This window comes from Myripristis murdjan, chromosome 5 (assembly GCF_902150065.1).
Source record: "Myripristis murdjan chromosome 5, fMyrMur1.1, whole genome shotgun sequence".
NCBI lineage: Eukaryota > Metazoa > Chordata > Actinopteri > Holocentriformes > Holocentridae > Myripristis > Myripristis murdjan.
In genome coordinates, this window is record NC_043984.1 from 26,855,620 (window position 1) to 26,868,105 (window position 12,486).

At 43.0% G+C, this 12,486-nt stretch overlaps 1 protein-coding gene across 2 annotated transcripts in view; it reads left to right on the plus strand.

Moving 5' to 3' along the window:
* The first annotated feature begins 4,890 nt into the window (after window positions 1-4,890).
* fgd5a (FYVE, RhoGEF and PH domain containing 5a) overlaps window positions 4,891-12,486 on the plus strand; it is a 40,656-nt gene continuing 33,060 nt past the window's right edge. For both annotated transcript variants that reach the window (XM_030052353.1, XM_030052354.1), the window contains exons 1-2: window positions 4,891-5,108; window positions 7,348-10,147. In XM_030052353.1, coding sequence (XP_029908213.1) covers window positions 5,099-5,108; window positions 7,348-10,147 — 2,810 coding nt within the window. In that variant the 5' untranslated portion in view covers window positions 4,891-5,098. The remainder of the gene's footprint in view (window positions 5,109-7,347; window positions 10,148-12,486) is intronic.

A 12,486-nucleotide genomic window follows, 5' to 3' on the forward strand; every position in this document is an offset into this window, starting at 1 on the left:
AGCCAGGCTGACTGAGCACACACACATACACAAAGACGTCACAGTGCTCACTCATATCTGCACACAGGCGGCATGATGCATTGTCACTGCATGTTGGAAACCCCCCAAATATGTTATCATTGTTTTATGTTTGTGTTTTGGGTGTTATTGTTTACATATTGTGTGCATTTTATCATGGTGTTGCTCAGCGCAAGTAGTGCTGATTAATTCAGGGGTTTGGCATACAATTTGTGCTGAAATAATGACATGGGAGTTTTTCAAATTCAGTGTGAAAAACTTTCAGGGGAAAAGTTTTATTTTCATTCTCAGAGGAATCATAAAACAGGTAACAGTTTACAAAACAATAAATTGCACTACCATATGGTTATACTGAATGTACACTCTGACTAATAACACATTCTTGGATTGGATGCACTTTAACCTTAATGTGTATTGTATGTGTTTACAGTACATAATGTACAGTGCATAGACCTATAGCTGAACTGGAGTAAGGTCAGTATAATGTAAAAGCAGTGCCAGTAACATGTGTCTGAATAGCAGTAGTATCTGAATCCTCCCATTCCCCTTTTCCTGGCACAGAAAGAGTAAATTCAGGCCCTGGGCTTTTTTGTGATCCTATTGTTTTCCTTCTTGATCCCTTATTTCCATACACAATCACAGTGCTGGTGGCTGATAACATACACAGTTGCTTACACACTCTTATATGCCTGCATGTACCTGGAGACACAATCTCACGCAGCACACACATACATGCAGCTGAAACACACGCACACACCCGCTGCACATCTTATGTGGGGAAGTCATGGAAAATTGCATCAAAGGCCATGGGACCTGAGTGTTCATGGCTATTACAATGATAAAGAAAAATACACCACAGAGGTTATAATGCGGTAAAAAATGGAGACACACAAAGTGCACAATCTCTATACCTTCTCATAAGGATAGGGCCTTTACAGAGCTCATTAATCTATGGCACAAGAGGCCAGTGCCTAATGTCTTGAATGTGCTATTGTGCTTTATTTGAAAGGACATACAGTACACACAACCTCTTTTTCAGGCCATCTTGGGGGAGGGGGTTGTTATTATTTTAAGCAATAAATCATTGTTTTACAGTTCGGCATGGATGATTGTCCGTCTGTTAATAGATTAAAAAAAAAGAATAACAAAGTTGTCTGTTATCAGGGGTCGACCTCTTACTCTCTAGGCTTGAGGCTAATTATCAGTGATGTGATAGCTATTGTGCAGTAGCTATGCCCTTTATAGCAGACATCAATAATACCTTGTTATTTTCTAATGGAGCAGCACTGCCATTTTATCTTTATGTTAGGCTAGACTAAACACAAACAACATTGCCAAAAATTACAACATAATGTAACTTAATGAGCCCCTGACACAGCACTCAGTCACTTAAAGGTAACAAATGGAGAAAATTGTTTGGATAAGCTTTGTGTCATTGTAAGAAAATTGCTCATAAATGGGAGGATTCAAAACACACTTTTCAGCAACCACTGCAACATTAAATACATTATGCATTCTTGTATTTCTCATAATATATTTTTGTCATTGTAATGGCAACAGTAACACAGGGCGGTTTCATTGATTTTGTGTGGGGCTCTGAGGGGCCTGTGGGGATTTTGGCCTGTATTTGATGTTTTTTGATGAAGTGCTGACTTCCCTGGTCCACCTGTTTACTGCAAATCTCCGCTTCAGGCTGTGTCACTGGGAGGCGGGGGGAGTGAAGGCTGTGTTTGGCTTCATATTGCTGGGAGAGTGGAGTATACACTGCTGACAACAGGGTTTTCTTATTTCACTTGGGTTATACAAACTATTTTTATGCATAGAAACACCTGTGTTTCTTGGGCATCGGTGGTTGCAGTGCCTCTGGCTCTGTTCAGTAATGCATTTCTAGCTTGTCACAGTTGTTCATCAAAACAGACCAAACTCCCATTAATCCTAACATAATCTCCGCACTACTTGAATTTTCTGAATCTAATAAAGTCTGCTGTAACGTTATACACATCTCCTTGCTCTGAAGTCTCTTAATCAGAATGTAAAGCTCGAGGCACATACGCAGGTCTCAGAAGACCGCCGTTCTCCTTATTGGTTGTGCACAGGTTCAGAATCAATGAAGCGTGTCAATAATGCTTCGATCCATTACAGCAGTCCAGCTCTTTGCCACCCACTAATTACAAAGGTGTTCAGGTCATTTTAAAGAGTTAAAGACCTCTGTCTGATTGCACTTGAATATCACTGAGATCAATTCTTGCACTTAATACACTACACCCAGTTTGCATTGCAGGATAATCAAGTGCCCTCTTTTCTTAGAAATAAGTATCAGAGGAAACATGCCAATGACATAATCCTGCACAGGGACACGTTGTGCCAGAGTAAGGCAAATCAAGTGACAAAACAAGTGCTCTCCAGTAATCGGCTGCATTACACTGCACTGTCACATAGCTTTACTCTCAGCGGGGGATAAAAACACTCAGCACATCCATTCAGCCCAGTGTCCAGTCACTGGCAAAACAGGTGTTATGGATTGTCTCAGCTCTGGGAACAAGTTACTGACCCCTTTCCCTGTTCCCTTTCCTGTTTGGCGTAGTGTGTACAAGGGAGAGGAGGGGAGAGAGAGTCAGTTTGTTCTCTAGTACTATGGCATGTTTTTCCTAATATCTCCAGCTAACTCTTCCAGCCAAGTTGTGTTCCAGGTGGGGTGACAGAGCAAAGCACACAGCCACAGGCGGTCCAGGAAATTTGTGTCCTCCATCCAAAAACATGTTTTGACCGTCTGTGCCACATCTGGAGGGATATTTACTCCTAAAGCCATTCTTTTCTCTGCACACATGACACAATACTCTTGACAGGTTCTGTTTGCACACCCTGCAAAGGCAAAACATATTTTGCACAAGTGAAACCAAAAAAGGTCAGATATAGCAATAGTGAATAGAATGCTCTCGAGAGAAACACAATTGGCACTGCCAAAGGACCAGACCAGAGCTATCTTTAGCTATCCATTTCAAGAACAAAAGGTTACTTACGGCAGCTGTGCTACTACTGACACATTCAAAACTGCCCTGGCTTCAACACTCCGTCTTGGTTATTGTCACACCATTATTCCATGGAAAGAAAACAATTGAGTCACTGTGGTTGTATTGTTTTGGTGTAGCATACTGCAAAATACATTAGTCAGCATCCTACTTAAGCAAATGAACAATTTGCTTACAGCAGCAGGCACAATGATCCCATTAAATCTTCAACAGGAATTGTTACATTTTGATATCCTCTTAAGTGACCTGCTTAAAAATTCATTAACTGTATAGTTACAGTACCACAACACTTTTAATATTTAATGTAATGATCATAATGCAGCTGATCAAGGTAACGAGAGGTAATTATTATATAAATGCTCTCAAACCACCTCTCTAAGGCTGATGGAGCTGTGCACCTGCAGCAGCTTAATCCTTCCTGCACCAAACCATCTGGAATGGGAATTTTGCTGTGTGTGTAATGTATGGGTCTGTATGCCACTGCAGTCTACAGGAACCAGTGCCCTGCAGCGATACAGCAGAGGTGATTCTTTTATTGTGCTTTTCTCCTCCATCACTATCCACTTCAACTCTGATGTAAAATCCCCAAGGTATGCTGCATTGTTTGACCTTCGAATGCGTGCAAGGCAGGAAGAGACGAGGTGAGATATTCCCATCCCAGCGTGTGGGACTTTAACCTGCATTGGGAGCTGTCAAATCATGAGCCCCGAGTGGCTGTCTATACCCTCCTCCCCTATGTTTCATGAGGTGTCTATGTCCTTGAAAAGCTCCCACCTCCATATGTCCCAGATTGAAGTTGGTCAAAGTTTGTCTTTTCCTCGAAGCATCAGGCTCAAAACAGCACCAGTCAATCAGCTCCATGAAGGTCTACCTAAGGGGTTAACATCACCAACTTCATCCATCTGTTGCTAAGGAAGTGTTGCCTGTTGTGCAGGAAACAGGGAGAGCAGTTTCCTGTTATGAAGAGAGGTTTTTAAAGGGTTTCATTCAATCATGCAACAGATGCAGGGCCAGGAAGCCCAGCCAATAGCACAAGCTTTTGGTGTCCTAGAGAAACTGTTTTTGGAAACTGCTTTTAGGAAATTTTCTGTGCAGGTTTGTCAGGAAACAAAGTATGAACAAAATACGCTGGATAAAAATAGTGAGTGGAATCTTTATCTGAAATCTGAGTACCTGGTAAATAAAATCTTCCCCGCTGGGCGAATTCTTTCCAGACCTGAGAAGAGTGACAAGACACAGTAAAATGTCTTATGATACAATGGATGTGTGTCTTGCCTTCGCACTGCACTCCATACACAGTGTATAGACCTGTGTCCTGCACCAAAACATGACAAAATTTGCACAGAGCAAAATATGTGCTCTGTGCATAAGCTCCACAGTAGGTGGTACGTAATGCTGTCCATTACCACAATGAAAACTTTAAAAGGTGAATTGTGGCTTATTCAACCATCATATAATTTTAGTCCAGATCTGGTCATGTGCAGATCTAGCCCACCTGCAAAAGACAGCGTTACCCTGCACAGATGAATATGTGTCCTGCACCAAAATATAATAAGATGTGATCACAGGAGACAATAATACTGTCAGTGCAAAATCTGACCCTTGCTGAGATGCAGTAACGCTGTGCATTGCAAAAATGAAACATATGAAAAGAAATGTGATTTGTTCGATCATCATATTTTTTTGAATCTGTTCACAGTGAGTGGGTTTGGTCAGCGGACCATGTCTGCGCTGTATGGTCTGCCTCAGGAAGCGCCAGGCAGCACCTCCCGTCTCCACACAGATGCGCACCAGTTTACTCTCGCATCAGCACTGGAGATGCACGCCGGCTGGACGCACAGTTGCACCCCTGCAAAAAGAAGTGTCCTCTACAAGCTTTCAGCATAGGAGAGAACGAAGACGACATGTTGTACAATTCCTCCTTTACAACTTGATTTTTTTTCCCGTACTGTGTTTGTTTTTGGACTAAGTTTCCACTTCGTTTGGATGGACACAGCGGGTGTGAAAATATGAGGATGACCATCGGTTTCCATGGCGGATGATGTCCCACAATGAACGCAGGTTTGTTGTAAATCACTAATGTTCAGGTTAAGTTCAAAGTTAAAATGTTGTATTTATAACTAGTCTGAGTGGTTCGTGGCTCTGTGGCTTGAGATTGGGCTGTGTGTGAGTGACCGTGTTAATTCTTTAACCTATCTGAAATTCATTAAATCCATCAGAAAATATGCATTGACCCTATTTAGTTCCAGGTTTTCAGGAGAAATCTGTTGATGATTAGATGGATTATAGAAGGCGAACCTATTTAGACCGACTAATCGTACGACCAGGCTATATTGCAATTTTCATGAAATCACCATTATAGTTTTCATATGAGCAAAAACAATACCACCTTTTTCACATTATAACAATGTAAGTGGGATGAAAAATTTAATATCTAAACCCGTTGACCACTGATTTGGGTGAGCCCTACAGAAAGTTGTTTTCAGTGGATGTCTCCATTGGAAAAACGCTCAGTTCCAGGATAAAACATTATTCATGGATGTAAAATTGGCCAGAGACATGTTATGTAGTATGTGTTATGTAGTAGGCTACGTGTCTTGCAAAGGTACTGTAATGTTGCCTATGAATAAAAAAAAAATAAATTAATTAAATAAAATAACCACGAAACAAACTTTTTTCCTCTGTAGACTAGTTATTTACACTTGCCCATGGCAAACTGTGCTGGTCCTTTTGTATGCACTTGTATTTTTTAACATGTGTCAAAGCAAATCTCAGCATTACCCATAAATTTTATCCCATAGTCCTGTCACTTTTGATTTTAAGCATATTGTTAGGGCTGACCATGATGGTGACATTTCATGATCAGCAGCACAGTCTGAAATCATATCCTGTGAGCTTGGCACAGTCAAGGTCCCAGTGTCTATCTCTTCCTTTGTTTTTCAAACATTTGTTTTAATTGAATTCTTGTTGCATAATTCATATCCTGTTGTTTGCAGTTGGGTACTTTGTCAGACTGGGACCCTTGTTTTCTCTCCCTGTTTTATTGTTCTTTGACACACTCAAAGGACCTTTTCAGCAAAAAAGTGTGTGTGTGTGTGTGTGTGTGTGTGTGTGTGTGTGTGTGTGTGTGTGTTTGTGTGTGTTTTTGTGTGTCTGTGTTTGTGTGTGTGTGTCTTTCGTGAGAATCAGGGAAGAATGACGAGAAGGAAGTCCATTTGTGTTGTGAAAATGTGCACTCCTGCAGGGGTTCATGGAGGAGTGATGGGAGGCCATGCTGTTAATGTCCTTCCCCCCATGGACATCCTGTGCGGAGTCCTTCAAGGAGGCTCTGCTGGAAGAGTTAGTGAGATGGGAATACAATGACTTACCAGAAAGAGCAAAGTGGTGTTTAAGTAGGAGAGAGAGCATATGGTGTGGGCAGATAAAGACATACAGCACTGAAGGACAATTATTCAGATTCACATCAGTCACATTCAGAGAGAATCATGTCAAGAGAGAGAGACAGAGTGAGAGCAAGACAGATGAAGAGAGAGAGTGAGAGAGAGCATCGCGAGCACACACAGATAGCCAGAGTGCACACAGGGTTTAATAGGATGTGCGTCAGGGCAGGTACTAAATAACAGGAAGAGACAGGGGTGTACACGCTTTGTTAAGTACGGGTGTGATCCATGACAATACTAAATTTCATAAGTCGTGCTCTTCAATGACTTCACCATTTTTTAGACTTAACTGAACATTAATAAGCACTCAGGGAGAGATTTAAAAGCAAAACATGAGGCTGCACAGAGGCCATCTAACAATGTCAACGTTAGATCATTACTAAACAGTACTGTGCTGTGATTACGGATCAGATTTAGGTTATATAAATGTTGCTGTTTCAGTGCATTTAAGGAATTAAGTGAGGTGACAAAATCATTCTTAGTGTTACAGCATCATAAATGAATAAGTGGTTGACACCATTCCTGTTGTCAAACTTCTGTGAAGGTTGAACGAATACATATCATATGCCAGACTGGGAGATTTTAATGTTTTCCCCTAAATAACCTGTGACTGTTTCTTTTGCAGATAATATCCCACACAGTAGTTTGCATATGACTTGTACAAGGCCTCTTTGCATTCTATACAGAAAAAGGAGCAGACTTAACCTGGGACATTTTTTAATCCTGTGTAAACTTGGCTATATAGCATAAGAACTCAAGAAACTTAAACAACAACAACAACAACAACAACAACAACAACACATAATTAGTGTTTTGTTCCTTTTACAGCTGTGTCATGATAATTTTTTCTCTTTGTACAGATTTTCAAAATCCACTGCAAGTTCCTCGACCAAAGGTCCGCAGTCATCTGACCATCAAGGTGCAGTCCAAGCTGATGTCAAAGCCTTGTCCTCCTGTCCGTGGTCCAAAACCTCCTGTTGCCCCCAAACCCAGACCCCTGTCTGAGCTTCAACCACAAACCCTCAGTAACGGAGACCTGACTCATTCTGATGGGGAAACTGAAGACCTTCACGAATTGGCTGAGGAGGAGCAGGAGAAAAAGGAGAAAAGGGAGGCACAGGACAAAGTTAATGACAATGGGACCACAGACAATGGCAGAGATAACTGGGACGATGTAACAGAGAAAGATATTGTAGAAGAAATGGGGGAGGAAGGAGAGTCATTAAGTTATGCTGCTGAGACAGAGAGTGTTGGCTCTGAGGACACAGTCAAAGCAGCTGAATCTATTGTTGACACTACTGAGGATGAAAATACTGACGATGACTTGAACCAACACCAAGACGACAGGAATGACACGTTAACGTGCACTGATCACACAGATAATGACAATAAATCAACATCTTCACTTGTTCAAAATGAAACTGGGGATGAGAGAGAGAAGGAGGAAGAGGATGAATATAGTGTTAGTGAACAGACTGAAAAATCTGGAACTCTGACAGAAACACTAGATGAACATGTAGAAGAACAAAGCCTGGATCAAAGGCATCTTCTCAATCAGTGTGTCAAAGAGAATGACAGTGGACTTAATGCAGATTGTTTGCAATGTGAATTGCTCACTGGTGAGACTGAGATGGAAGCCAGAGTATTCACATTTGGAGCTCATTTTAGCATGCTTCCAACTGTGAATGAAGAGTATCCATATGATGTAATTGGCCCCACAGATGATGCCAGCGATACATGTGAGTCATGTGACCCGACTGAAACAGGGGATACAGAAGCATGGCAACCAGAACGGGCCACTAAGGATCCCTCTGGGCGTTTTCGATTCACAGCCAGCACTGAGGATGTGTTCGGGCCTTACTCCGTCATTGAAGCTGTGCCATCTGATCCAGCCAGCACTGCTGACCCTGAATGGGTTGAGGATGACACTGACAGCAAACCATCAAATGATCTGGAGACTGCTGGTGCTTCTAACCAAGAGCCTTACTATGTGTCATCAGATGATGTGGACAAGCTAGAGGATAAACAAGCCTTCTCAGGGCAGGGTGAAACTCAGGAGGGCACAGAGCAGTCCAGTCAGTACAAAGACAAAGAAAAGGATAGTGAGTCAGTGGATGAGTATGCGGACATTGATGATTCTCTCAATCTTGAGGCTGATGACTTCCAGCAGTTGGAGTGTGTTTCCTCAGAGGATTATGTCGAAATTGGGGATGAGGATGAAGAGGAGGACAGTGAAAAGAAACAAGTCAAAGGAAAGAGTGCAAAAGAGAGAACAGCCAGACGAGAGCAGGCTTTCCTCAGCCAGAGGAGCAGCTGCCAGCCACGCCTCAGGCTGTGCAATATCACAGTGCCTGCAGACCTGGACCTGGGCCGGACCCCCGAGCTCACCAACAGGGTGGTGTTTGCCCATACCACTGAGGCCTTTGAAGAAGATATAGAGGAACTGGACTGCCATATTGTGCCTTATTATGAAGACACAGACTCAGACAGCGAAGAGCATATATATGAAGAGGCAGGGTTTGACTCAGAAGGGGAGAACTTTATGGCACTTGACCGGAAGACCATAGTCACACGATCACGTTCTTACTCTGGTAAAGTTCCAGGTTATGTTCCTGAGACTGTTCCAGAGGAAACAGGGACTGAATACCAGACTCATGACTACTGCACAGTGGCTTTGGATCAGAATGGTCAACCTCTCAGTCGTTCAGAGGAGCAGGTGGTCAACCGTTTGATCCCATCTCTGAAGCCTCGTCGCTTCCTTTTATACTCACGCTCTGCAGAGGGTCCAGAATTGTCCTTGACCAGTCCCACAGAGACTGGTCAATCCCTTATTGGAGAGGGCAGGATGAAGAGGAAGGATGATACTCTCTCGCTCCCATGTGTCATAACTTCATCTGGAAGCTTCTCCCAGCGAAGCCATCAGTCATCCAGTGGTGTTTCCACACCAACCTCTCTAGTGGACATCCCACCACCCTTTGAGCTGGCATACATCACAAAGAGACCAGTCACCAAAAGCTCCCCTTCCCTTCTTATCCAGCATGAAACCAGTGATAAACCTAAAAAGAAGAAGACCTCATTCAAGCGCTTCCTGGCCCTCAAGTTCAAAAGGAAGACAGATTCAAAAGGTTTCAGTGATGGCAGTGTCCGCTCTTCACGCTCTTCCTCTGAGTCTAGCCACCATGGCCCAGTCAGAGTCATAGAGCTGGACCACAGAAGCACCAGCAGCTCTCCTCAGCTCCAGTCCCATGTAGTGAAGCCCCAGCAGCGTCCTCCAGATCTGCCATCCACTTTTCTTCTCTACAAAGACCACCAGAAGAGGAAAGGAGACCTCAAAGCCTACAGTGGCAGGGGCGTTTCCAGAGTGGAGTCTTTCGAGGAGCGCTCTTGCCGCCCCCTTGTACCACTGCCTTTGACCAAACCTCGCTCCATCTCTTTCCCCAGTGCAGACACCTCAGACTATGAAAACATTCCAGCCATGAGCTCTGACTATGAGAACATTCAAATCCCAGGCAGACCCTCCAGAGCCCTCACTGTAACTGAGTTTTTTGAGGACCAAAATCGTATGACAATACCCTGTAATGAGAACGATGGCTACGTTGACATGAACAGTTTCCCTGGAATCGACAGCAAACCCCAGTCACCTAAAGAGGAGACAGAAAGGTACAGTAATAGCTCATTTAGTTAATACAAAGTGGAATGGAAATTACACTTGTCTTAGCTTGTCTTACTAGTCTTTTTTTAATTGTAGATTGCAGGATCCTGAGCATTTACTGCTTTCTTGTCTAAAAAATAAGTACAAGTGCTTGTTCCTTGAACTGCTCTCATATTTGAGTCATTAGACGAGGGCTCAGCAGTTCAGAAATGAAATCTTGTGTCCTGAACATCTGACAAATAGTCCTACACTACAGCTGAGATGAGCACTGGGCAGCTGGATGAGCAAGACAGGATCCCCCTCCTCTAGTAGCGTTTTCAGTGAGCACAGCAGCTTGCTGTGTCAAGCATCACCAACTTTGGAAAGATGGACAATGCTTGTGGGAGAGCCTATAACTGTTTTTCATTTAGTGGATTTAGAGGTCACATCTGGTGCTGCTGCTTCCTATGCAAGTCTGAAGGAGTAGAACAGCTCATGGCAATTGTGTGACTCACCGAGTGCAGGTTTGTGCACAATAGAAGTCATTATGGGTTGCAATTATAAGTGAGCAAGCACAGTGGTGTCAAAGACAGGGTTTTTTTTAATAGGGAGCTTGAGGTAGGTGAGGTAAAGGTGAGAGTAAAAGCAGGCTATGTTGATAGAGAATTTTCAAAGAACAGAAAGAATAGCAAGAAAAAGAGGGGGTGTAACAATTAAAACAAAGGGAGAAGGGGGCTGGGGGGACAAAAGAAAAGGAGTGAAAGCATTTATGGTGTAATTGTTCTCCTGTACCTGACACTTGTGGTTAAAGTTTAGGGGGGCTTTTATTAAAGTAGCGTTCTCCTGAGTGCTTCTCTTTCATTAGACCCTGGAGGGGCAGAAGGATTTACCACAGTGTGCGATACAGTGAGGAATCCCTGCAGCCAGTTCGTACCAAATTACCCCAGCCTGTGCCACTGCTTCAGCCACAAGGGCCACAATCTTCCCCCAGTCTTAATAAAATAGTTGTGCTTGATGACCCGCATATAGTCAAAGAGACAGGCCATTACCAGGAGCTCCCTAAAAGGCTCTAGATGGTTGGGCCAGAATGCCTCTGCCGCAGTTTATTTTTATATTTTGTGGTGCCCTTTGTAGTTCAATTTATGTGCAGCAAACTCTCATTTGTTTCACTGTTCCTATTTTGCAGTTACTGACTTTCATAACTGTTTGCCTCTGTAGGAGTATAAATGGTACAACATATCATTTCTACAGCTATTCACACAAAATTAAGATTGCTTCTTATTGCAAGTATTTTGTGCATGAGTGGATAAGATATCGTAATACATCGCCACTGTTTATCTTTAAACTAATACACATCTCCACATTTGAACTCTTCCATCCCCCCGACAATTGCCCTCATCATGGGCTCTTTTTCTCTCAGTGACAGTATCGATCTGGCTCATTGTGTGGCGGAAATCTCAAACCTCAATCCGCTCACAATGATGCAAAAAACTATCTGTCCTGTCACCTCACTTCCATTGCGTCCTCCCTGGAGATGCCTCTGTTGCTAAGGCAGCTCTTGCGCTTGCTAGGTGTGTGTGTATAGAAGGTTGTATGTTTGTACAGGTGTGAGTGTATATGTGTGTGCAAGTGTGTGTCTCTATTGTGCATGTAGTTTTTGTGGCTGTTTGTCCATGCCTTTGTATGCAGTATTCAGATGTGTCTGTATATCTTCCACTGAACTCCGTTCAGAGTTTGACACTGGCACCTTCCCAGTCTGCCTAGCTGTTGGTAGAAGTGATTTATGGAGAACACATTGAACAGTCAACACTCTCTGTAGCAGACTCAAAGAGAAAAACTGGATTATTGTGGTGAGCAGAATGACCGTAAGCCACAGTGTACTGCACACAAAGGATCATGCCTACAGAAGCAGACAAACGTTTCCAGAGAACTTAAAAAGCTGCTGTGCCAGTAGGCTTGGTTTGTTTTCATTGCTGTGATTAATGTATAGCACTATTCAAGCACTACTTCAACACAAGGTTTTAGTCTCAGCAAAGAGACATGTTCATTAGCAAGCAACCACAGGCTACCATGGATAAAGACACGGCAAACTGATGATTAATTCCAAGCCTAGCCAAGGCATTGCTAATTAGTATGTGTGTGTGTGTGTGTGTGTGTGTGTGTGTGTGTGTGTGTGTGTGTGTGTGTGTGTGTGAGTGTGTGAGTGCTTGGGCATGCATATATGCACCTATGAAGTAATTCAGTATCACTTTATCAAAGATGAAGGTTTTACAAAGAATGTTGTCTCAGCAAAACTGCCCTTCCCAAAAAGCACTGTAGCAACAAATGAGTGTTGAAAAAACACACATCTGAGCAACAGCAGCCAACA